At 40.4% G+C, this 27,436-nt stretch overlaps 1 protein-coding gene across 2 annotated transcripts; it reads left to right on the top strand.

The window, feature by feature from the left end:
• The first annotated feature begins 265 nt into the window (after positions 1 to 265).
• Positions 266 to 26,490, top strand: GFPT2 (glutamine--fructose-6-phosphate transaminase 2). 2 transcript variants are annotated; one of them, XM_035105604.3, is made up of 19 exons: positions 266 to 334; positions 8,824 to 8,931; positions 9,417 to 9,515; positions 10,836 to 10,961; positions 11,428 to 11,486; positions 12,199 to 12,333; positions 13,105 to 13,166; positions 13,401 to 13,480; positions 13,851 to 13,968; positions 14,463 to 14,626; positions 16,020 to 16,115; positions 16,229 to 16,326; positions 17,624 to 17,744; positions 20,160 to 20,317; positions 20,755 to 20,869; positions 21,485 to 21,612; positions 22,357 to 22,524; positions 24,107 to 24,268; positions 25,455 to 26,490. In XM_035105604.3, exons 1-19 carry the CDS (start codon positions 328 to 330, stop codon positions 25,497 to 25,499), a joined length of 2,049 nt encoding a protein of 682 aa, XP_034961495.1. In that variant the 5' UTR covers positions 266 to 327; the 3' UTR covers positions 25,500 to 26,490. The 2 variants fall into 2 exon arrangements, with proteins under 2 accessions (XP_034961495.1, XP_088518103.1); XM_088661977.1 differs by lacking the exon at positions 266 to 334 and adding an exon at positions 1,752 to 1,827.
• Positions 26,491 to 27,436: the final 946 nt, after the last annotated feature.

Here is a 27,436-nt window from a genome sequence, read left to right as displayed (position 1 = left end):
TTAGGCTGCCGCCAGCTCCGCTGCAAGCCCGGAGAGGAGCGCCGAGGCGAGGCCGCGAAGGGTCCGCGCCTGCGCCTCTCGCCCCGTCTGCGCTTGGCCCCAAAGGGGAGGGCGAAGGCCAGAAGCGGGGACCCGCGCCCCGTCCCACACACGGCGCTGCCTCCTCTCTCACGCGCTCAGCCAATAAACCCGCCGAGGGGGCTGGTCCAAGGCACGTTATAAAAGGGGCCGGCGGAGGAGCGACGCGTTGTTGCGCTCGGCGTGGTTTGCTGGTACCCGACGGGAGACGGCGAGAGGAAAGGAGGGTTTCTTGCGCGAGCGTCGGCCATGTGCGGTGAGTGAGCGAGCCCCGGGGGCTGCTTCGTTGCCGCCCTGCGCGCTTCTAGATGCGGAGCGGGAGGGAGCCCAGGCATTATGGAAAAGGGCTGCGGGCAGATCCACTCGGAGAGGTGAGGTGGGGTGGGGTGGAATTTGGAGAGGGAGACTTGGCATGCCTTGCTACTGTTCTAACCATACAAAGGGGCCCTTCCATTTTCGCGCGGAGGGGGACCTGTGTAGATTTTGTGGAAGCAGAGCCGTATTATTTTCTAGGCAGTCAGAAAGGGGAATGAACTGAAAACCTGGCCCCGCCTCCCCCCAGAAAGAGATGCTTAGCGCTTCCTTTCCCAGTCAAGTCCGTCCGTCCGTCCCCCCCCCGGCCATCCGGATGCTTTTATTGTTGTGCCCTCTGCTTCCTCCGGGTAGCCATAGCTACCTCCCCCGGAGGTTTTGTTTGTTTGCTTATGGATGAGTTTGACGTTACATGCTCTTTGAGAGCAAAGCCGAGCTCTTAAACCTAGCTCTCTCAGCAAAGGGGGACAAGAGGAACTTTATCTCCCGCCCCCAATAGCTTTGTCCTTTAAGTGCTCCAAGTAACTGAAATTCCAGAAAGACTTGCAAAATGTATTTTTAATTGACATTAATGCCCTTCCGTGTAAATGTTTCTGAGCCATAGTTTCCCTTGCATTAGTAACGGTTAGCATCTCCTTCCTACTCAGAAGAAAATCTGGACAAGTCATAAAAAGAGGTTTTCTGGTCGAAGATGCTGACCTCTCCTACATAGTTAAAATGTATTCTGGGGGCTTTATTTCAATGGGACACTGGCAGACTGCAGCATTTAAAATGTTCAGTTCATGCCCCCCTGTAATAAGCAAGTGAAGACGTGGGGAGATCTTGGCGCCACAAAGCAAAGACCCAAAGGATTGCCATTTAAAGGCTCATGAAATCACATGGCCAGGAACTTTCCCTTCCTGGATTGCCCTGTGTTTATGGTAAATGGGTCATCTGACTTGGTACAGCTTGGGCACAAGTCACTTTTGTGCATCACTGTTCAACCGGTGCTAGGAAACATGGAATTGCACCTTTCAGACAATAGCCTTCCTTATTCAAATGTTTTTTAAAAAGAATGTTCATTGCATGTTCATCAGTGGTGGCACACATGGCCCCTGTTTACAAGGACAGAGCCCTCTGCACATATGGTCTCTTGAATTCATTTAGCCTGGGAGGGAGGAGGAGCCTGCTACTATTATGCCCCCCCCATCATGCACATTCATCGAATACACTTTTGAACATCTGAAAAAGGCTAAACTGTTGATGTGATAGCAGCATAATCCTGATAAAAGGGCCTAGCCATATGCAGAAAGACTATATATGAGCAGATCTCTAAAACTGTGCCTGCAATTCCTTATGATTTAATTGCTGTTTCAGAACACCTGGGCAAATGAGAATTGCTTTGGAATAATTACCCTTAAAAGAAACAAAATCTAAGGATGCTGAAGATATGTTACCGTAAGTCAAGTAAAAAGGAATTGTTTGGCGATCAATAGGTATAGAATAAATGCCCAAGCCTATGTCTGAGAATTGGATTGGACATTATTAATTCCAAAGCTGAAAGGAAATGGCCTACTTCAGATTTGTACATTCAGAACAGGAAATCACCCACCGTCACAGTCAAAGCAATGTGTTATCTTTGAAAGGTGGACAAGAAGTGCCATATTTTCTCAGTATAAGAAGATTCAGTTCCACCTGAATTTCATTAAGTGACCCTTCTGTGCTAAAGAAGATCTTACATTACCTGTGGTTAACAATTCAAGGTATTGTAACCAGAAATTGAAATAATACGAAATACTAAAAGCAACACATCTGTGGTTGTAGATCAGGAAACAGGGATATTACACTGTTCAACTAAGTTTTAACTAAGGAGTGGTATAGCTGACTCAGTGTGACGTAACAACAAGTATGTGATTTCAGTGCACTCAGCCTTTCTAACACCCTTCACTGCTGCCATAGCAACCAGACAATTTTGGCGATGCAAAATTAATATGTAAATAAGAACGCTGTTCCAAAAATGTCACTGGAAGTGGGGAGTGAAAGATTCCTGCTCGTAGCTGAAACTCCTTTAAAATACTCTTGGCGAAACAAGCATGGTTATATAAGAAGTATAAAAGGCATAATTATTTTTCAAAATAAAAATTCAAAACATATAATACATTAAAATGCCATATATTTTAAATACTTTTAACAAAGGTTGACAACCTTGTTCAGTCCTGAGAACACAGCTGTAGCTTGCTTGCTTTTGGTGGTGTTGCTTCTTCCATTGTATATTATTTATTACTGTATTATTATTTTTTGAATTTATATACTGCCCTATACCCACAGGTCTCAGGGCAGTTCATGGGATAAAATCACAATATAAAAACACAAAATACATAACCAAAATTAAAAATAAAATAAAATAAAAACCCAATAACTCCCTCCCCCCCCAAAAATAATAATAATAGAATTTTAAACAGAGAAAATAAGCACCCACCAGGTATCATCTAGGAGTAGATTAAAATATCAATTTAACTGTCTTTCAAATCAAAACATTTTAGCCATTAGGTCCCTCCACCCCCATTGTAACCATTCATAGAAGCTCTTTTAGTACCAAGCCAGATTGGACATGGTGGATTTTTGTGGCAATCTTTTGTGGAAGACTTAAACATGAGCTCCATGAAATGAAGGGGAAATGAGAAAAAATCTGACTGTGGATCCCTTTATAAAGACTTACCTGCAGATTTCCTAAGCCTTCAATATCATCTGGAAGGCTATGGGTTCTTCATCTCTATTCTGAAGGTACAGTGGTACCTCGACTTACGAATGACTCAACAACTGAATTTTTCAAGTTACGAATGGGTGTAATGGCCGCGCGCTTACGAATGTCTCGACATCCGAAAAAAACTGTGGCAGTTTAAGATAGGGATTTTTTGACTTACGAATTTTTAGATAGGGTTGCTTCGACTTACGAATTTTTTCCGTTTCCAATGCATTCCTATGGGAAATCGCGTTTCCAATGGCGTTTTTCGACTTACGAATTTTTCAACTTACGAAGGTGCCTTCGGAATGGATTAAATTCGTAAGTCGAGGGGCACCACTGTACTACTCTGAACATGAGGGTTCTCTGTAGCAGTAATACTAATGACTGTCAAGAAAATGTGAGTAACGACTTTTTAAAAGCTTTTTAACTGGATTAAAACTTAGGGTTCAGTAACATGTCTGAAAATGGTGCACAGCTGCAACTGAATTATTGGGGACTGATCAGTTTGTCAAATTAACTCCATGATAGTACAAAACTGCAGTTTTGAGATTATAGAATGGCATGAAGACATCAGTACACTTGAAGATGGACTATTTCCTATGAACAACAGAAATACAAAGTCGCTAGAGTGGGAGCATAATCAAATAAAATTACTGCTGCAGAATACCGTTCACAGCGTAGAAGATAAATGGTGGATCTATGATGCTCTAAGAGGCAGTACATATTTAAAAGCTGAAGGAGGGGAGTGTTGACTCATTAGTCTCAAACTATGAGACACCCCTATCTTGATCTTGGTAAATTTACAAGTACTGACGTTTCTTGAGGAATTTCCCCACTGGAAAACTCTCAATGACCCTTTCTTTACACAGCAGTTGCATTCCTCAAAGAGGAAGCAAGAACTTCAAAGCCTTGATGAGAGATAAAGGGAGCCCTTTTAAACAAAGATGAGTTTGTGCAACTTCTAGCTGACTCTCTGCTTGAACTTCAGCTTTTTAAGTGCCAGCACAAAGCATGAAGGCTCTTTCCCTTGCCCGCCTTTGTAACTTGAGTCTTTTCCTGTACAGAATTCCTTCTGTGCGAGTTTAAAACAACCCGATTCTTTTCAGTTTTTCTTCAATCAAACCAAATGATTAAGTCAGCTGTAAGTAGGAGTACTTAATATCATCTGTTATCTCCTACATGATAAAGATAACAGCATGCTGAAGGCTGTAACATGAAGCTGTGCTTTTGGGAGCTTTGGCTGGGAAGTAGGGTCTAAGAAGAAAATAAGTGATGATAATGAGGTCAAAAGGGAAATGGTCTCGTTAGCAATAACAGGTTTATTGTACAACTCAATAAAACTCAGTAAAACTCAAAAGACTGTTCATTCTGTGGTTGTTTTCTATAGCTCTGTCCACATAAGCTTGTGCCACATTTTGTTTGTCTCCAAGTTGCTGCAAGACACATCACTGTTTTTGCTATCACCGACGTATAGGCCTACTTGAAAAAATAATCACTCAGTTTCAATCTTTTTTTTCCTTGCTAATGCTACCACTCATAAAAGGTCATGGCATTAGCAATAAATGAAACTTAAAACTGTATTTGCAATTTGTGCCGCAAGCTCAGGCCAAAAACGAACTTACATTTTGTTTTATTTTAAAAATAATTATGATGGAACAACAACAGATTTTTCAGTTTCAGGAAAGGAAGAGGATCTGGTTCAGATTTTGTAACGTTTGTGACAGACATTGTAGCAATAAATAAAAATATACTTATTTTTAAAAAGGCAGATGCAGTGGTATCTCTACGGACGTGATCTGTTCCGGGGTGCGGTTCACACCCCGAAAAGTCCGTAAGTAGAGTGCCGCTTCTGTGCATGCACGTGATGCAATAGTGCTGCGTGTGTGCACGGCGAAACCTCGTAGTATACACTTCCAGGTGTGCTGCGTTCACAACCAGAAAATCCGCAACATGAATCTAATGCAACTAGAGGTATGACTCTACTTATTTTTGCCTCTCTAAAAACACTACGTATATCAGCTACTGAAGTTCAGATTCCTGCCTGATCACTACCAAATTCATACCGACTTGCTCTAAAATATAGGCTATTTCTAAACAGTTCCTAATGCCCTCACAGTGTTCAGCTGAGCAGCACATAAACCCAATTAGAAGAGAGAGGACAATCTGTCTGTGGAAGGAAGTATGTGAGAAGGGGAATGAGTTTAACAAGCAGTAGAGGGTTTGGCCACAGTCTAGCATAGAGTTAAGAGCATGCAAGCTCACTGACATTTAATAGTATTAACTCTGTGCTGGGAATTTGTGGCCTCCTTGTGTGTGAAAGTGAGCAGTTAATAAGTTAATAGAAGGCACAATAGAATGTGTGTGCTTGAAAGGAAAATTTCTTTCCCATGACCCAAAGAATCTGTAATATATTCCTTAGCAGCCCAGGCTCTGCTATCCTTTTCAGTGAAGTCTCTAGTGGCTTCTGAGTCTCCTGGTATGCATAAATAGTAGCAGTGCTAGAGTTCAGTATAAACAAGGAACCTTTACCAAACACAGGACACTGGCTGCATTGTGGACAGATCCCTCAAAAGAGCCTTCCCTGAAGTGATAATATACATAAAGACACGATGCCTTAATGCAGGAAATCTGACAGGTCTTGAAATATACATGTTGTAAAGCACTGGTTCAGAAAGCAGCAAAAAGGTCATTTCTTTTTTAAAAAAATGAGGATATGCAGAAATGTTTAAAACAATTCTCTGGAAAAGTAGCAGAGAATTTGAGCGGGGCACATGGAAAAAATGTTAATAGCCATAAATTTAACATACTTTTTTTGTTGCCTCGTGGCAACTTTTTAATGTTACTATTTGCAGTCAAGAGTTATAACTGATAAGTTTTAACAGAAAACCAAACAAAAACACAAGAGTCTTCAGTACATTGGGCTGGGGGTTGTTCCATAACAGGCTTTGTGAAATCCCAGTTATATTCTGAAAAGTTTTCCATTTCTAGTCCGTTGTAAAAATATCTGCTTTGCACATCTTCTTTTGAGGGGTGGGAAATTGCTGACTAACTTTTGCTCCAAAAGTACAAACCCTTCTTGGTGTCAGATAATACATATTTGACATGACATGTGTAGCTTCAGATGTGGATACTAAATGATACAGTTTCTCATTTATATAGCTTCAGATGTGGATACGAAATGATACAGTTTCTCATTTATATAGCTTCAGATGTGGATACTAAATGATATAGTTTCTCATTTATAGTCATTTGTTTATTTATAATTTCATTTTATGTACAGTGCCAAGGGGGGGGGCAATTAAGCATAACAAAACTGATTAAAAACAAAGGAGTATACAGACATTTTCAGGTACATAATTAATTATATGCTTGCCCAACTTTTTAATCTGTTGTAGCCAGTATCTCCAAAGGAGTACCAACATTGGAAAGATTGCATACCAGGGATGAAGAATAAAAATGGAAAAGAAAAGTGGGAAAAGATTGGTGTAATTAATACATCTCACATTCTGAAGCGATGTTTGAATAAATAAGGACTGGGAATTCAGACCAGTTGAAATTAACCGTATTTTTCGCTCCATAAGACGTACCTGACCATAAGACACACATAGTTTTTAGAGCAAGAAAACAAGGGGGTGGGGAGACGAATCACAGCCGCCTCGGCATAGCTGTCAACCCCCGGATTTGAAGATAAGGAATCCTATGGGGCTGTCAACTCCTGGATACGAAAGTAAGGGCACTGAATAAGGGAATTTCCCGCAAAAAAGGAGAAAGTTGACAGCACTGCTCTTCGGGAGGAGAGCAATCCCCGCAGAGGCTTGGGAGGGAAGCTGCTCGCCCGCCAGCCATATGGTTGGCGGGGCGCAGCTTCCATCCTAAGCCTCTGCAGGGATCACTCTCCTCCCGTGGAGGCTTGGGAGGCTTTCTATTAAATAGTGGGTGGACATACCAGACGACACAGAGATTTCTCCAAGTAGTTCTTTATAAGTAAGCTAGAACTGAACTGAACCGAACAGCCCAGCAGCCTGCTTTTATAGGCAGCCAGCTGTCAACATTGTAACAACAACAGCCCAGGGTTTCCTGCCTAAATTAACTGACATGGACCTGAGTGAAAACTACCATATATACACAATACCCCTGGTGGCCAGGATGAGAATTTCAATACATAACATTTTCCTTCTCCCCACTTTTTTCTCCCCCTCCCCGAGCAGCACAGGCCCCTTTTCCAACTTCCTCCTCTCCATCCCTTTTGCCCAAACTCCTCAGGTGACGCCTGCAATTTCTCCCCTTCGCTGCTGCCTCTCCTTTGCCCTCTACCATGACTCTCCATTCACAGCAACCTACCTCCTCTCCTTTCGCCCTGCTTTTCGGTCCCCCTCCTCTCAGTCCTCTTCCTCCCCTCTCTCAGCAGCTGCCTCTTCTCACCATCTTCCGGCCAACATCCCCAGAGCCATCAGGGGAAAGGGGAGGCCGTCAGCAAAACCTCTCAAAGAGAGCAGCCCGGGAGTGCGAGGCAACGTCACACAGCCTGCCCACCGCTCCCAAACCTTCCTGGGGCTTCAGGGGACAGAGCGGCGTGGCTCCCCCACCCTCCACCCCCAAAGAGCAGCGCAGGGCAACGACGCACAGCCTACTCGCTGCTCCCAAACCTTCCCGGGGCTTCAGGGGAAAGGGGAGGCTGCCGACAACCCGGGAAGACAGGGCAACAGCTCGCGCAGCACTTGGGCAATTCAGCTCCAGGGACCACACATTCGCTGCATAAGACACACTTTTTAGGAGGAAACAAGTGTGTCTTATGGAGCGAAAATACAGTATTTCGTCAACTGACTGGTCAGATATTGTCAAATAATTGCCAGTTTGTAAAGCATTAATTTTATTTGGCCAAGAAAAAAGGTACAAATGTATGGCTTAAGGGAATGCTGTAGGGAAGGGAAATTGGCTTTTAGTTACAGCACCTACCAATCTGGAGTAGCAAAGAGCAGCAAAAAAGGATCCAGCTTTGTCCCCCACCTGCCCCAAAATGCTGCTGGCTATTTGCAGTAGGGTGCTGTTGGTGGTTTCTTCTACCTACCCACTGTTTGAATAGATGGGCACCTCATTCAAACCCTCTCCAGCATGGCTAATCTGGGGATTTGGAGTGTCTGTTAAGCATCAACCTGTTTGATATGATGCCAATTACAAAAACAAATTAGTTTAACTGTTAAGCGTGAAACGGTTCCCTGGCCATGGTAACAAATGACATTATGCTATAATATGCAGTAAGTTTCCACCTCAGTTACCGGTAGTGTTCTTGACTTCATGAAATATGTCTATGATCAAATAGTAGGTGGTCAGTTTGTTGGTCAGTTGACAGTAATTTGATCAGTTAGTTGACTAGTGTGGCAATCATACAGCAACCCGTTAATTTGTGCCCTAACCTGGGAATGTCACTCAAATAAATTAAATCTTTGATGTTGACTAAAATTGTGCAACACTTTATGAATTATTGGATTGGGTTGCCCCATTCTAAAGGTTGTTGCTTAACTACATAACAAACCTCATCTGAGTAACAAAACAAAGCCCCAAACCTCTATAGTGACAGAATTAAGCCTTGTATGATTTGGTGTAAAATGTAGCACTTCGAGTTTATAAGACTTTATATTTGCTTCTAAGTATGTTGTGTAAACATATTAAAGTACCGGCTTATCATTATTCTTTTCAATACCCAACAGGAATCTTTGCATATCTGAACTACAGGGTGCCTCGGACCAGGAAGGAGATATTTGAAACTCTCATAAAAGGGCTACAGAGACTAGAATACAGGGGATATGACTCTGCAGGTATGTGAACAATCCTGTTGTGCAAAATTTCCATAGCAGTGGCCAAGTTAGTCTCATACTGTAACAAGAACAAAAGAGTCTTGTGGCACTTTAAATGCTAATAAATTAATTATGGCATAAGCTTTTGTGGACTCTGGTTCAGTTCATCAAATGCAGCTGGCAGGTACAAAAAGGAGAAGATTTTAAGGTGGGAGCTGAATAGCAATGAGATGCAAATATAGCCATTAATGATAATTAGAGCTTGGCAGAGCAATCCAAACATCCTTACATTGGGCTGCTTATTTTATTTTAGTAGGTAGAGGTATTCCTCCACCCAGTGCCCTCATGAAATTTTGCTGCTTTTAAATCATGTGGGGCTTGTCTAAGGTACGATGAGCAATACAAATGCTTTACCTCAACACCAGTTGCCTAAACATTCATCTGGCTTTGTAAGCAATTGTACGTGTTAACTAAGACTGTACAATAAGTTGTTTTCTGTATTTCAGGTGTTGCAATTGATGGGAATGATAATGAAGATAAGGAAAGGTACATTAAATTGGTCAAGAAAAGAGGAAAAGTGAAGGCTCTTGATGAGGAGCTGCAAAGTGAGTAGAAAGGGTGGGATTCAACTAACAAGCCCCACTAACAACCAGCACAAGGGCTCGGGCTGAAGTTCCCCACCTCTAAGCTAGCATATCCATTGCTCTTCTTTGTGGACTGTGGTGGTTTGTGTATCAGGCATGTCCAAAATCAGTTTCGGGGGCCTAATCCAGCCCACCAGTCGATTTAATCTGGCCACCATGGCAATACAGTGGTACTTCGGGTTACGAACTTAATTTATTCCGGAGGTCTGTTCTTAACCTGAAACTATTCTTAAGCCGAGATACCACTTTAGCTAATGGGGCCTCCTGCTGTTGCCGGCGTGCGATTTCTGTTCTCATCCTGAGGTAAAGTTCTTAACACAAGGTACTACTTCTGGGCTAGCAGAGCCTGTAACCCGAAGTGTTTGTAACCCGAGGTGTTTGTAACCCGAGGTGTTTGTAACCCGAGGTACCACTGTATGTGTCCTGGGGTAAAATCCTAAGAAAAGGTCAGCAACTTCAATCCTAAAAAAAGCTCAACAACTTTGGTCGGCCCTCATGCATCAAATCTGGCCCTCTTTGAAAAAAGTTTGGGCACCCATGGTATATATGATGTCATCAGAACACTCTCCTATTGGGAAAGATTCATCATTAGCTACAGTGGAGGAATGGTTGTTAAAATTACTGGAGTTAGCTGAGATGGCGAAATTGACATTTTTAATCATTGCAGGCATTTATTAAAGATTGGAAACTTCTTACAGACTTTTTGCATGAAAAAGAAAAAGAACTTAATGATACCAGGGTTTGAGGTTAGAATATAATAATGTTGGTTTATAGAAGGTGGATTTTTCTGGGTGTTATCTTGGAGTGGATGTGTTGAATAATTCTCCCTATACAGCTGACAGATGAAGAATTGGAAGTTCTCTTTTTATTTTATTTTTCTTTCCCTCTTTTTTTCTCCCTTTATCCCCCCCCCATTCTTCTCTCTAGTTCTGTTAGGTATTTTTATTTAGATTAGATTTTTAGGCTTGACGAAAAGTTACCTGGTATTAATATTTGTATTTTTTGTGCAAATTTCAAGAAAATTTATTCATTTTAAAAAGAACTCTCTCCTGTTGGTACTGATGAAATGAATGCAGCCAATATAATATGGGCAGCCCAGTTTCAAGTGGTTTATTGAAAGTATAGAAGCAAATACTTTCCACATGGTTTAGAATTTACAAATTGTCTCTCTTTTATAATAGAAAGTTAAGACTTCGTTAGTTACATATTTTTGTGAATATAATTTGAGTTAAAAGTGGTTGGGATTGATTTGTGTATGTATGGGTTTGATTTTGTATACAGAACAAGATGGTCTAGACTTAAAGGCAGACTTCGAGACACATTTTGGTATTGCTCACACTCGCTGGGCAACCCATGGAGCACCAAATGCAGTGAACAGTCACCCACAGCGATCAGATAAAAGTAACGGTAGGTACCTTCTAAAAAAAATCTGGAGTTGCACCAGAGTAGAAATTCCCAGAAACAACTTTTGAAACCAGTAGACTGAAATGAATTGTTTGTGCATATTAGATAAGGTTGATGATTACATCAGATATTTTTCTTCTTACACAAAGGAATGTTGTGGTTTTGCAAAGGTGCAACTCCAAGGATTCATGAAATTAGGGGAATCTGAAGCAGCTGAGGCTAGAATGCCAGGATTCCATTCACAAATCAGATTGGAATTCCTACAAAACCCCTTAACACATTTTGTTTTCATTACGAAAAAATCTAGTGACAGCAGCCCGACACAGTCACTGAAAGAGGAAAATAATGTAAAGCACTTGGCAGATTTTAAATGCTATTTAGAAAAGGTTCCAATTTTAAATCTTTGATTGAATTAAGCTGTTATTGATTAGCTCATCTCTTTTTTTGTGTGTTTTCCTATTTCTTTCAGAATTTGTCGTTATCCATAATGGGATCATTACAAATTACAAAGACCTAAGGAAGTTTTTGGTAAGCTGAAAAGAACTGGATGTCCCAAAATGTGTGTGTGCCATTTCAGCTCTGTGGCCTGGTTAGCTTTTGCTCTATGCCCTGGTTCTCTCAATGTGCTAAGCCAAACCTTGGCTTAATGAAACCATCTGTACCTAGTTTAGTGGGGCTCATGATCAGGCAAGTGTTTATAGGATTGCAGTCTACATGAAGTTTCTTTATGTGATTTTTGATAGGTGGTAGGAATGATGGTGAAGGGACCCAGGTGGCGCTGTGGGTTAAACAACTAAGCTGATCAGCTGATCAGAAGGCCAGCGGTTTGAATCCCTGCGACGGGGTGAGCTCCTGTTGCTCGGTCCCAGCTCCTGCCAACCTAGCAGTTCGAAAGCACATCAAAGTGCAAGTAGATAAATAGGGACCGCTACAGCGGGAAGGTAAACGGCGTTTCTGTGTGCTGCTCTGGTTTGCCAGAAGTGGCTTTGTCATGCTGGCCACATGACCTGGAAGCTGTACACCGGCTCCCTTGGCCAATAGCGCGAGATGAGCGCCGCAACCCCCGAGTCGGTCACGACTGGACCTCATGGTCAGGGGTCCCTTTACCTTTAGGAATGATGGTAACGGTGATTGAAACAATAGATGACACTTGGTTATGTTGTATGCAGTTTTAAAATCCTGATGGTAACACACAGATCTAAACATTTTCTTTTAAAAAAAACACACCTCACTATTCCAGGAGACCAAAGGTTATGAGTTTGAATCTGAAACAGATACTGAAACCATTCCAAAGCTGACCAAATATGTGTATGACAACCGGGAGTCTGAAGACATAAGTTTTTCTGTCTTGGTTGAGAGAGTCATTCATCAGCTGGTGAGTGGGAAATTTTCTCTCTTTATTTCCTATAATAAATAATGTTTAAGACAATATTTAAATAGTTAAAATGTGGAAACTACTCAGTTTTGTTCCATTGTGAAAACTTTAAAGAATTATTTCAATTCCATGTTTTATTTTGCTTTCGTTTTTAATAAAAATACCATCTTGTTACGGTACATACCTGCCCTGTGCCTTCTGGTTAAGAATGAGGTGCAAACCCAGATGAAATAGAGGAAACTGTAGTATTTCTGAGCACAATTATTTTCTTTTCCTTAAGAAATATCAAACTGCAATAACCAGAGCACAACCTTGCCATTTACCATCACTTGTCTTTCTCCTCTATAGTTCTCAGATGAAAAGTTATTGCACCAGTTAAAATATTTCTAAACTTCCTTGTTAGTTTAATAGCCCTGGGACCATAGATCCCAAAGCTGAATGGGTAGAGTGAAGGTACATTTCTTCCACCATTGTTTGGGACAGTTCATTCCTTCTTCTCTATTTACTCAATATTTACTCTAACCTGACTAAATTTAATGGGGATTAGCCCCACACATGTGTTTAGCATTGCCGACTTGTGCATTTTTGACCTCCTCATTTTGTGATGATCTTTTGTATCTGACAATTCCTTGATGCAGAATGACAAAAGATTCATTTTTTCTCAAAGGGTCATTAGAGATAATAAGACAGGATCTTACTCTGTGTGTAACTATCATCCATGCCATCCTTCCTCTCCCCCCACCTACTAATGTTTAATTTTCGCCCTCCCAGGAAGGAGCTTTTGCACTGGTTTTCAAAAGTATCCACTACCCAGGGGAAGCTATTGCTACCAGGTTAGTAAAAGTAATTAGTGTCCATTACTATGTAATAGAAGCTGAGGATATATGTAAAGCTCTGTGGTTTTTTATACTTGAAAGTTTTTAGAGGTTTTTTGCATTTGGTGGGGTCCATATTAATAGACAAGCACAAAGGAAAGGTTTCTAGTAGATATTTCTTGTTTGAAACATTCAGTTTATCCTTAATAAAAGTTGTATAACTAATTTGCCTGCTGTTTCATTATTTGACAGAAGGGGAAGTCCACTACTTATTGGAGTTCGAAGTGAATCTAAGCTTTCCACTGAACAAATCCCAGTCCTATATAGAACATGTAAGTTATTAAAGCATTATAACCATACAGGTCTTGCTTTTGTTACAGAATTGTTGAGGAAGTGAGTTCATTAAACACACACAGAAATGCACATGTCACTAGAAACCCCACAGGTAGACATTTAGGACAGTGAAATACTTGCATTAGCACAAGGATTAGTGATAGCACCCCCTCCTCCTGTGTGCATCCCCATTTTTTTCTGGAGCTTTGAGTGGAAACCCAGGCCATATTTAGGGGGCAGATTGTGGAGAAGAGGGAGGAAGAACCTTTGCTACACTTGTTTTAAAATCATGCAGTTCTGTATTTCAACTTGATCTAGATTATGAATCAAACTTCACAGTTGTGTGTGTGTGTGTGTTTTAATTGGCAGGCAACATTGAAAATGTAAAGAATCGTTGCAAAACACGAATGAAAAGACTAGATAGTTCTACCTGCCTTCATGCTGTTGGAGATAAAGCGGTTGAATTTTTCTTCGCTTCAGATGCAAGGTAACTAAAAAAAATTTGTGATTTATGTTAGCAGTATCAGTTTCATAGCTGCCAAGTTTTCACTTTTCTCGCGAGGAAGCCTATTCAGCATAAGGGAAAATCCCTGTAAAAAAGGGATAACTTGGCAGCTATGATCAGTTTAGTTATTTACCCTACCTTTGTAATTCAATTCAATGGAGAAATGTAAATCAGTGGGACAGGCTGCAGCTTCTAATCCAGGCATGGCTAACCTATAACCCTTCAGACATTGCTTCTTGAATACACTTCGGCCATGCTGGCTGGAGCTGACATTTTAAATGTGAGAGCCTTTCTAGAACTTGGCTACCAAATGCTCCTCTGGTGTTGCAACTTTCCCATCTTTGTGTTGTGACCAAGACGTGGGGAGTGCATAATCCAAGCTCCTTTTTACTCTTAGACCTGCACATGGAAGTAGAAAAAAATTAAATTACATTGGAGATTCTGTAACTTAGCTGATTTTGCATTTTTGTTTGTAGCGCTATAATTGAACACACCAACAGAGTAATCTTTCTAGAAGATGATGACATTGCAGCAGTAGCTGAAGGGAAGCTTTCTATTCATCGGCTAGAACGTTGCGCTACTGATGACCCATCTCGGATCATACAGACTTTGCAGATGGAACTGCAGCAAATCATGAAAGGTAAGGGTGGCTGAACAATCTTGCTGGTCCAAGGGCATATGAAGAAAACATTTATCCATTGGAAACCAGGTGCCTTTCTGGTCAAACCTTAGCCACAGGAACAGTGCTAGAGATGGACAGGGAGGAAAAAAGAAAGACCGTTTAAAAATAATGACAATAATGATACTTCAGTATCATTTCTAGAAGCTGTGTTTCCCCAGAGCTGTAAACTGGTCCTGCTGATATTTGAGACATCAAGTGTACTTCTATAAAGAAAATTTCCCAGTTTAACGGTTAATAAAAACAATGAATATTAGTATGATGTTGTTCGAAACATGTTCTGCAAAGCATCTGAGCAATGAACAGTAAATAAACATAGGCAGAAAATTCAGTAGCTGGCAGATGCGAGTGTGAACAAAGTGGCTTTTTAATAGGCAGCAACCTGGGTCACTAGAATGACATGACAAAGTTGTGCTACGTCACCAAAGAAGTTTGTTGTTGTTTAGTCGTTTAGTCGTGTCCGACTCTTCGTGACCCCATGGACCATAGCACGCCAGGCACTCCTGTCTTGCACTGCCTCCCGCAGTTTGGTCAAACTCATGTTCGTAGCTTCGAGAACACTGTCCAGCCATCTTGTCCTCTGTCGTCCCCTTCTCCTAGTGCCCTCAATCTTTCCCAACATCAGGGTCTTTTCCAAGGATTCTTCTCTTCTCATGAGGTGGCCAAAGTATTGGAGCCTCAGCTTCACGATCTGTCCTTTCAGGGAGCACTCAGGGCTGATTTCCTTAAGAATGGATAGGTTTGATCTTCTAGCAGTCCATGGGACTCTCAAGAGTCTCCTCCAGCACCATAATTCAAAAGCATCAATTCTTCGACGATCAGCCTTCTTTATGGTCCAGCTCTCACTACTTGGAGAACCAAAGAAGTTAAGCTTCTGTTAATACTTCCATCTGTGCTTGCGACATCTCCTTCACAGGGACTAGAAATCTGGAGACACAGAGCTCTGCCCCCACCCCCCATCTGATGGCAGGAGCACAATTTAGGAGGAGAGGGTGGAAGTAGAAAAGCCAGTGGAGTCTTAGCCCAGTGCCTGGAGGCATTTTCACTGGTGTCTTGTTCGTGGAGGCAGTTGATCCATAGCCCTCTGCCTCACTCTAATGCCCCTCAGCCACCAAACCAGAAGAACTTCATCTTTAATTATGCTTAGTTGTTTAGGAGAATTTAATATTTATAACGAAGTGAATTCCCATAAGCCCTTCTGCATACTTTGCCCAATCTTTCGCTAGCAACAGTTTTGACTTCTGTTGAAATTGCTGTTCTGTGCTTGGTTACTCTTGCTGCAAATTCAAGTCTCATTTGAACAGTAATAAGAAAGGCAGTCTGAAACTTAACTGGTCATGTTTTATAAAAACAGGGAACTTCAGTGCTTTCATGCAAAAGGAAATATTTGAACAACCGGAGTCTGTTTTCAATACCATGAGAGGAAGGGTGAACTTTGAGAGCAACACAGGTAACATGGGGGAAATTTTAATTCCACTCAACATTGCCACTACTCTTTTTTTTTTAAAGCAACCTACTCTGAACTAAAGATATCTCCTTGTTTCTGTTTCATGGAAACTACAGTTCTTTTAGGTGGCTTGAAGGACCATTTGAAAGAAATCAGAAGATGCAGGCGATTAATAATCATTGGTTGTGGAACCAGTTTTCATGCTGCAGTGGCTGTAAGTTCAGTATACTCTTGAACATGTAAGAAAGATAATGGAAACGTATGGCTACAGGGGTTTTGCTTTTCTATTCTTATTTTACTTTTATTTATAAAAGGTTTATTGATAAGTTTTCACAAAGTGGTGCTCAATAAAAATACAATGGACTTGCATAAATATACCATAATAAACCCAGTTGTGGTTGGTGAGGTCGGGTGCAGCGCTCACCTGACCTTGGGTTCCCTGTGTTGCTGCTGCATACCAGGGCAGAAGCTGTGAAAGACTTTTTGGGGTGGCCTTGCTGTACCCTGTGTTTCCTGCCTGTTAGAGATAGAATACAGCCCCCAGTCAACAAGACTTGCTGGTAGAGGATGACTGGGTAAAGAGCCTGTGGGCAGACAACATAGACCACTTCCCCTCCCTGGGCAGTGGGCAGTGTGAAAGAGGTGTAGGACTGCGGGCTAGGCTTAACTGATGTCCTGGCTGAGAAGCTGACTGAAAGGAGGCTGAATCAACCTGGTGAGTTTCAAACAGTGCCTGAAGTGCACTGAAATAGACCTCATAGATTAGACAGGGATGGGCTTTGCTAATATGGCACCCTGAGTGAAGACAAAATTTGGCCTCTCCCCCCTCCCCAATATTTCTTATTTTCACCGTAATTCCTTTTGGTACAGTTGCTTTTTTAATGGATCTTCTCAGTAGGTATCTAGATAAATATAGTTGTTGTTGTTGTTATTTTGCGCTCCCTCTGCTCATGGGAAACTGCCCACACAACCTTAAATCCAGTACTGGAGTAGACCCTCCTGTCTCAGCCCACAGGGAGGTAGGATGGTTTTGGGAGGGAAGAACAATAAGAACTGCTCTACCCCACTGCCTGCTTGCTACTTTTTTTAAAAAAAGCCTTGGTAAGAAAGAATGCCTTTAATTGCTGACAGAAGCATGCCACCAAAGATGCTCAACATATCTTTAAATAAATAATCCATTATCTAACACCCCCTACAAAAATAAGAAGAGTCTAGCTAGATTGGATCAAAAGCTCATCTAATCCAGCATCCTTTTCTTATAGTGGTCAGCATTTACCACAAGTGGGATGTAAATGCAACAGCACTCTCCTCACTTGTGATCTCGGCAAATATAGTTTATTTCTGCACCAGAAATGCATTGTGCATATGCTGTTTAACTTTTCAGAATAGCTATTCATTTTAGAAATACTAGAAATAATCCATTGTTCTAAAGCTACTTTTAAGGATAATTTTAAGTCTGCTTTATTTTGTTAAGACTGAAGTTTGCTCTACTATCTTTATGTTGGTTACAGACCCGTCAAGTTTTGGAGGAACTAACTGAGTTACCTGTGATGGTGGAACTTGCCAGTGATTTTCTGGATCGGAATACCCCTGTGTTTAGAGATGATGTGTGCTTTTTCATCAGTCAGTCCGGTGAGCGTTAATGTATGCTGTATGTTAATCTTGGCAGGGCTTTTTTATTTGGTTTTCAGATCTATCATGGGCTGGTGACCACTTCAGAGCCAGTCTGGAGTAGGTTTTTTACACTCGCAAGTGAGACAGGCATACTGTACCTGATTTCTTCCTGATTTCTGGCTACATTTTTGAATGTTTTTACTAGCTGAGCTTTGTATGTCAATTGCTACAAGCGTATCACAATAGAAATATAAAATAACGTTCTATGACTACTCTAATTTGCTTTATGTCTTAAAAGGGAAATAGCATTCCTATGTCAAGGCCATAAGATTTCTCTGTTGATCATGTACTGCAAAGGAAAAAGCAGGCTTTTCAGAGTTTTGTAAAGGATGTAATAAGGAAAGTGTATCTGGTGAAGCAATTAGATAACAGTGTAGATAAGTAAGGCCACAACCCTCCTTTATTAACTTGGCAGCAGAGTGACACTATACCTCAAGTTATCTCTTAACAGTGAGAGGGGAAAAACTGGTGCCAAATAGAGAGAGAAATCTTAAATGTTTCTTTTGTGGCATAGCAGAAGAGCATAAAGCAGAGGTGGGGAATGTGTAGCCCTCCCATTGTTGCTGGGCTTGACCATAATTATTATTATTATTTATTTGTACCCTGCCCATCTGATTGGGTTGCCCCATTGGCCATACCGGCTGGGGCTGGCGAGAATAGTAGTCTCACAACATCTGGAGGGTCACAGGTTCCCCACCAGAGAGGAATGCAGCTTCTGAAGAAGAAAAACACTATAAAAATGCATTAGGCTTTCTCAGTCCAGTGAGTTTTCCATTTGGTACTAACTTCAGGTTTGCCTCTTTTTGTCCCTGTGCTACTTTTGCTGTGGTGTTTTTCTTTTTGTTGCTGCTAACAATGGACAATGGGGCTTACAGGAAATAGAAGATACGGTATAAGCAAACATTAGTCACTCCCAATTACTCCATTCTTTTTATTTATTTAAGTTTACATTTTAAGTATCTCATCAACCTAATTAGAACAAAGTTGTCCTAAAGGATGCACACTTTCTGTCAGGCAACACTCAGGTTGAGGTCAAAGGGAGAACATGTAATTGGTATGAGTGTTTTCATGATAGAGGAACAAAGTCTGACATGTAGACCTCAAGGCTCTTCTGTCAAGATAGGGACAACATTTGATTTCCTATACTATAAAAGAGTCCCATGACTGTATCTTCACTTTTTCTTAAGTATATGCCACAATGTAGTTCAGCTTTATGGTAAAGAGTATAAAATAGGAAGGCTGCACGCTCTGTGCTCAGCATGTTACTTTTCTAGGTTCAGTTATAAGAGGATCCCAGAGATTTAAAAAGGGGAGGGGGTTTAAGTATGAAATAGCTAAATTAGACCTAATGAAGCTTCATTCTAATACGGTAAATCTGGGCATGAATAAGGACAATGGTTTCCGGTTCGCTACAGGTTAAATTAGCAGTTGCTAGGATCACCAATTACTGTTGCTGTGAATAATAACAGTGATAATTTAAGATTGAATAGAATTTTCACAGCCTCCACGTCTTCATTTCCTTGCTGTTTGACCCCTCTTTTTTACAATTTCCTGCCAATTTAAGTTAATTATGCATCTGATGAAATGGACTCTGCTCCACAAGGGCTTATGCCAAATGAAAATGTGTTCATTTCTATTAAGGTACTACAAGTCACTTTGTTGCAATTTAAGCATATGATCAGTAAAATTTTGTAGATGAAACCTAAAGGTACCATGAACCAGTCTGAAAGGGTCAGGGAGGACTAAAGTACATTCTGATTCTATTGTCTGATCTGGTGCATCCAAGTGCCTATTGATACATTTTTTTAAAAAAAAATCCTCTTTTCCTCCAAGTAGCTCCAACACTATTCTACCCCCAGCCCAATTTATCCTCAAAAGATGACGTAGGGTGTGTTAAGGCAGACTGACAGTGACTGTTCCAAAGTCACTCAGGGTGGGGATTTGAATTTCAGTCTTCCTAGTATGACATTCCAGCTTACTACACTGCACTATATTTCCTATGGCTCCAGAGCTTAGATTCCTGGTGTTAGAAGGGATTTTCCTCTGGCTTTCAACAGTGCACCAGCAGCCAGGGTGGGAGAAGTTCTTAAAAATCAAACTGGAGGAGAGCCTGAGGATCATAGTGCTCAGCATGTATTTAAAGCATTGCTTCATATTCGGAACCAAGAAACTACAAATTGTGTCAATATCACCAAGTCAGAAGGGGTGAAGCAGCATGGAAATGCCAGCCCACCAGGATCTTCTATGAATGGGTTATACATTTCCAGTCATACAACCTTTTCAGGTCAATCTCTTCTGACTTTATATGATAGGTTAATAATTCTGCTGCAATTCTGAATTAAGCATACATGTCAATATGTTCTTTTATTGAAGGGGAAACTGCTGATACATTGATGGCTTTGCGGTACTGTAAGGATCGCCGAGCTTTGACAGTTGGAATTACAAATACTGTTGGAAGCTCAATATCCAGGGACACAGACTGTGGTGTACATATCAATGCTGGGCCTGAGATTGGGGTGGCAAGCACAAAGGTAACTGAGATGTACTGTCATTGGTGGGGATTTTTCTTTGACCAAATCATAGGCCTAGACATTTCTGCATAGATTGCTGGAATAATAGCCTTGCATGGTGCTAGACTAGAGCACCATGTTTTATGACACTGTAGGATGCTGCCATGTCAGACCACTGATTGGTTCATCTATCTCAGTATTGTCAGCACTGATTGGAAGTGGTTCTCCAGGGTTTCAGGCAGAGTATTTTGCAACTCTACTTAGAGATGTCAGGAATTGAACCGGGGATCTTCTCAATTTAAAACATGTAGTATCTCCTCAGTGTAAAACATGTGATCTGCCACTGACCTACAGCCCTTCCCACTCCATCATAATGTAAGAAATTATTTTGCTGAGGCAGGTAGTTTAGGGAGCAAACATGAAGCAAGCCAAATTAATGTCTTTTTAAAAATCTTCAGGCATATACCAGCCAGTTCATCTCTCTTATAATGTTTGGTCTGTTGATGTCAGAAGACAGAATTTCCTTGCAAAACAGAAGACAAGAAATCATAAGCGGTTTGAAATCATTACCTGGTATGCATGTTTTTACCATTCAAATGATATATACTGTATATGAGAATGCTAAAATTCAAGAATATGTGGGCCATTTCAAATGGGATATGTAGAACGTATTTCAAATTATTATGTGAGTAATGAATATCCATAGCTTTTATTTCTAAAAAATTAAGTTAACCATTTTAAATGCAACTTTATATTTTGATGTGCTCATATTTCACCATCATAACTCCAGTTTGTATTGAGTTCAGAACCTTCAGGGAAGAAATAACAATTGAGAAAACAGTTTAGAGAGAAAATGGAATAGCCTCTTGTTTAATGTCTCAGATCAAACCCCAAATTGATTTTTAAATCATTCTCTGTATTTGCAGATGTGTTTAAAAGCTATTGAGTGTTCAGCATAGGGATTGACTGAAAATAATTCTGCATATCTTGATTCAATATGGCCCTGTGTATCTTTTTTCTTTTCTTTTAAAGGGCTCCAGGAGCAAAACACTGTGCTTTGCTAGTAAATAGAATTAAAGCTGATCAGTTTGAATTCATGCAATCCTGGCCACATCTTCTGTTTTACTACTTTTGAAATGGTTGGCTCTGTAATACCGTAAATAATTATTGGTTTTAACCTGTTGGCAGAGATGATCAAGGAAGTACTGACCTTGGATGAGAAGATACATGATCTGGCACTTGAACTATATAAACAGCGATCTCTTTTGGTTATGGGTCGTGGCTACAACTATGCCACTTGCTTGGAAGGTGCATTGGTATGAATTCTTAATCTTAGTTTTATCTGTGATATTTTTCCTGTTCTTTGTTTGGCATAATTGGATGTTGTTTGTTTATATTGTTTTACCTGGAATATTTGCCTGTATTTTACCCCAACCCGAGATCAGCCGATGGACAATTTAGGAATATGTTAAATAAGTACATAATTAAATATGGTTACATCTGTAGGTAAAACATTTTTGCATATATTACCTTTTAGCATATATAAAGCCTTCCATGGACAGAAAGAGTCCTTCCTCCCAGAGGGGGGGTGGGGTGGAATTGTATATCTGATGGGTTTTGTTTCAAAAAAAAACTCTTAAGAGGTGTCTTACTGAACAAAGGGGTGTAGATGTTTCACTTCTTTCTCATTTTGAGCTCAGTACATCAGCTATTGCTGCCTTGAAGCTTCTCATAATTAAATCAAGGCTTGTGTGCAGGAAACCTCAAAGAACGTCCTTTGAACTGAATGAAGGTGGTGTTTATGATCTTAGATTTAAGGCACCTCTGATCTTCCTGTTTTGCATATGGGCATGGGAACCATACATGCACATAGGTCAGGATCCAAAGAACCACATAACTTGTGAAATGTTGCCTGTGGGACTTTGGGCACAATGAAAGTGTCTTTTGGATTCCAACATCTATCAGTTTTACCTACTTGCACTTAATTATTTTTGAACGTAATAAATGCATTTTTATTATCCCAGTGCTTTGGTTGTGATCTTTTTCCATTTGCTTTGCAGAAAATCAAGGAGATTACATATATGCACTCTGAAGGCATCCTGGCTGGGGAATTGAAGCATGGGCCCTTGGCTCTTATAGATAAGCAGATGCCAGTTATCATGATAATTATGAAAGATCCCTGCTTCAGAAAGTGCCAGAATGCTCTACAGCAAGTCACTGCTCGCCAGGTAAATTGCCTAGTAAGCATGTCACTTTTAGGACTAGATTGTGCATTTCCTGCAGGATGATCATTATGGCAAGAGAAAGTAGAACTGTGAGGTCAGAAAGGGCAACCAAAATGGCCATAGGGATGGAGCCTTCCCATTAACAATAAACCTAATCTGTCATGGATGCTTTTAGCTGAGATTCCTGCATTGCAGGGAGTTGGACAATATGACCCTTGGGGTGCCTTCCAACTCCATGATTCTATGGTTCTATATGTATGGTTTGGAGGATATGGAAAGAGGTTTCCTTTCCCCCCTTCTCTCAGTAATACTAGAACTTGGAATCATTTAATGAAATAGATTGGGTGTAGAGATTAAGGACAGACAAAAGCAACCAGTCTTCACACTATTCACAAGTTATGGAATTGCTGTTAAATGATACAGCGATAACCACTACATAAAAAAGGTAAAGGTAAAGGGACCCCTGACCGTTAGGTCCAGTCGCGAACGACTCTGGGGTTGCGGCGCTCATCTCGCTTTACTGGCCGAGGGAGCTGGCGTACAGCTTCTGGGTCATGTGACCAGCATGACTAAGCCGCTTCTGACGAACCAGAGCAGTGCACGGAAATGCCATTTATCTTCCCGCTGGAGTGGTACCTATTTATCTACTTGCACTTTGACGTGCTTTCGAACTGCTAGGTTGGCAGGAGCAGGGACCAAGCAACGGGAGCTCACCCCGTCACAGGGATTTGAAGCGCCGACCTTCAGATCAGCAAGCCGAAGAGGTTCAGTGGTTTAGACCACAGCGCCACCCGTGTCCCATAACCACTACATTAGGTATCTTTGATTGGCCATTAGAGCTATAGTGCACAAAGTTTTGGATATAAGATGAGGTGGATACTGTCTCCCAGCAGCTGCTGCTCCTCTGGACGTTTTCAGCCTAGGGAAGCATGTGTTCAGAAGACACTGCTGCAAGCACATTATGCTGGAACTAGGAAAATACATTTCATGTTCTTAGGTTGTACATAACATTTGGTTTGATAAGTCAATATTGCACACATTTCAATTTCCCCAAGGTCTTTTATTTATTTATTAATTTATTTATTTAGTATTTTTCTGGAAAGAAAGGGAGAAAGTAGGGATTTTTTAAAAAATGGCCCATGGGTTTGGAAATGTTACATCATCAGTAAACCTATGGAATGTTTTTCTAGTAGAGGTTTGGCACTTGCCTTCCGTACTAACTTGTCTGCATAAGCTTCAAGGCATAACAATTAAGATTTGCGGAGTGGGTAATAGTTAGCAGGTGTTCTGTGATGTTAGTTCTTACATGATTTTTATTGTGTATATATAATTACTTTGAAAGATTTCAGTACTGTATTTTTTATGAAGTTTATTTAATTTGTAAAAATATTTATAAACCATTGTATCATAAAATATATATCAACGTGGTTTACAGAGGTATGCAAAATGGCTTTGAATTTAAAATTTAGCTCAGTTGACATTAATTGCTGCATGTTGGCAAAGTATCTGAAATGTGCAGCAAAATATAGATGGAATGAAAAAAATGTAACCTTTAATCAACTTTATTTGATTTCTTGCTTTGCAGGGCCGCCCTATTATATTGTGTTCTAGAGAAGACACCGAGAGCTCAAAATTTGCTTACAAAACTATTGAGCTTCCACAGACCGTTGATTGCCTGCAAGGAGTTTTGAGTGTTATCCCTCTACAGCTGCTTTCATTCCACCTGGCTGTTCTCAGAGGATATGATGTAAGTTACTTCTATATTTAGGCACTCCAATTAAAGCGCTTATACAAACACACTTGGACACTTCCCCTGTTTCTTCAGACTAGAAACAAGAATGATTACATAGAATTTAAACAAAGACCTAGTTGTGCGCTCTTAAGATGGAAATTCAGTGCAAATCAAATTTAATTTACTTTCACCTTGCAATATAAGCTTTAAGTGCTAAAAGCGGAGAAAACAAGTTTACACAATTACAGTACAAAAATAGTTTTGGAGCACATGCCATTTTTCTTGACATGCACATTCCCATTATCTAAGCTTTAAGGAGCAGTTTGCAGCAGATGCATCTGTAACATGCCAAACCCCCCCCCCTTTGCCTTGCCCCACCCCTGTCAACGAGTGGCAGTGAGCAACTCAGCAGCTGGGAAGCAAGTATTGTGGCTCTGCCCCCTGAGTGAGCTGCTGCTGCTACACAACAGTGATGTCAGTCACTGATAGGATACAAATGTGCTCCAACTTCAGAGTTTAGGTGGATGCTAAATGAAGGGTCCTGTCAGTTTTACGGTTCTGACCACGGAATGCCGTACCCAAGGATTGTCTGGTGCCAAAACTCCATTGCCAGTGAATACTTTCATTTTATGTATAATGTGTACTAAATCTGTTTTCATTGCTGTTGCTTTTTAAAAAACCTTATATTGTTTCTCTAACAATTGTTTTATTTTTATTTTTTTGTCATGCCATGGGAGTTTTACAACTGGGGCATATTTGTTTTTAAATCACAGGTTAACAGTGTACACGATCAATTACACTACACAGTTTCAATGTAATCTGTCTCATTTTTCATACATTTTCTTGCATTTTGATGATAATTTTGCAAGTATATCTATAGGAATGATCCATAGCAGGAAAGGTCTGAAGGAAAGTAGGGAAGGAAGCAGAGACCCAGGGTTATGGTTCAAATAAGGCAGTAGTGAGAAGACAGAAGGGAGAAGTGGTCAAGGGAAAGTGGTCAGGCAAAGCCAGCTGGGAAGGGATGCAGCTAGCTGTGGTTGTATTTCCATATACATTCTCAGAATTTGGGGAGGAATATAGCTACGTAGCATGGTGGTTATTATTTTTAGTTTGTTTTACTGAGTGATGCACATGAATTTCTTAAATGAAAAAGCTTCCTATAAATTTAATTGAGGACCATTTTCTTTTCTTTCCCCAGGTGGATTTTCCAAGGAATTTGGCCAAATCTGTGACTGTGGAATAAGCATTGCACAGTTGAATATTTGTTACCCATAATCCAAAATTGAATTTCTGTCAATGACACTTTAACAGACTATTTTGATGATGCTGATTCTACAAAGCGCACCACTACGAAACATAATTCTGTTTACTTCAGTGGGGTTTGGGGCTATGGAAACCACAAACCAGTACAATGGATCTGTTGCTAACTGGAAAGTATTTGGGAATGTTTTGTTATTTTTAAATGTGATCTTTAATGTGCCTTTAAATATTTGTTACTTGCCTTGCACCTAAGTGCTCTTGCCACATCCCTGAAATAATAAAATTGCCAAAGAAAGGAAGAAAAAGCATTGTTTACAAATGGTTAATGAACAGTTTTTTTCTATTTCTACGACTGTGCAATATATGTATATAACTTTTGAGTTACTGTGAATAAGTCAACACTATACATGCAGCCTGAATCCATACATGTTTACTCAGAAGTAAGTCCCTCTGAAATCAGTAGGATTTATTCCTTGGTATATATGCATAGAAGTGCTGCCTTAGTTCTAAATACAAAGTATTTATATATACACAAATGTATAGCATTTAAGTTATTTTTAGTATGTTGGTTGCCTGTAGTAGTGGGCTGATTTTACTAATTGTGTACAAGTTCTTTTACTGTTTGTGCTTTGTATTTTTAACTGGAATTCTCTTTCCTATTATATTAACCTTTCCTCTTTACTGTTATGGGATTGTATCTGTATTTTCACGGATCCTTTCATCTATATACACTTCACAACTTCTGCACTATTGTGAATTAAAGTTTCTTAAACATCATTCAAATTTACTTGTGTTTTGTTGAAAATTTCCTTTCAACAAAATACCAATTTACTTGAGCCAAATTATCTTCATGTTCTTGAATAGTATTGTTTAACCATAGTAGGCTATTGGCTATTGTGTGAGCTCAGTATGTTTATATTTAACTATTGTACAACCAAAATGCTATGCAATTAAAGAGACTATTGACTGCAAAATGTTCTTGACTGGGTTTTCTGATTCTTTTCTACAACCTTTATTTATAAAGACCAGTCTCGACATTCCATCCCACTCTCAAAATTTTGTAATACTCTTAAGAACCCAGAAAGTGGAGCTCTGTAGAGAGGAGAGGGCCTGATTTTCAGTGTTAGATTGGTTATGGTGTGAGGGGGAAAGAAGTGATTTATTTGATGATATTGTGCTGGTCCTCCAATGAAATTGACTGGTAGGTTTAGAACAGACAAAAGGAAGTATTTCTTCACACAATGAAAAATTTATTGATGGGATTCACTGGCACTAGAAGAGATAATAGCTACTGTACTAGTTTTCATAGCTTTAAAAGGAAATTAGACACATCTCACAGAGGTCAGCAAACTATTCCAGCAGGGGGCCGGACCACTGTCCCTCAGACCTTGTGGGGGGCCGGACTATATTTTGAAAAAAAATATGAACGAATTCCTATGCCCCACAAATAACCCAGAGATGCATCTTAAATAAAAGGACACATTCTACTCATGTAAAAACACCAGGCAGGCCCCACAAATAACCCAGAGATGCATTTTAAATAAAAGGACACATTCTACTCATGTCAAAACATGCTGATTCCTGGACCGTCCACAGACTGGATTTAGAAGGCGATTTGGCCGCATCCGGCCCCTGGGCCTTAGTTTGGGGATGCCTGTCACAGAGGATAAGTCTATCAATGAATATTAGTTATAATGAATGTATGAAACTTGCAGTTCCTGGAGGTCAACAACAGGAGAGGATTACTTTTTCATGTCCTGATTGCAAACCTTCCTGAGGCAGTGGTCCACTGTGGCTGCTCTTATGTTCTTAATTAGCCAGGGCTCTGCTGTGATTTGATGCCTCTTTTTCAACCTTTTGGCCTGGCATTGTGGATACTGTCGGATCCACTGGTACAATTAGTTAATTTTATATCCTGGA

The sequence above is a fragment of the Zootoca vivipara genome, chromosome 2 (assembly GCF_965207765.1).
Source record: "Zootoca vivipara chromosome 2, rZooViv2.hap1.1, whole genome shotgun sequence".
NCBI lineage: Eukaryota > Metazoa > Chordata > Lepidosauria > Squamata > Lacertidae > Zootoca > Zootoca vivipara.
This window is presented reverse-complemented; position numbering and strand designations above follow the sequence as displayed.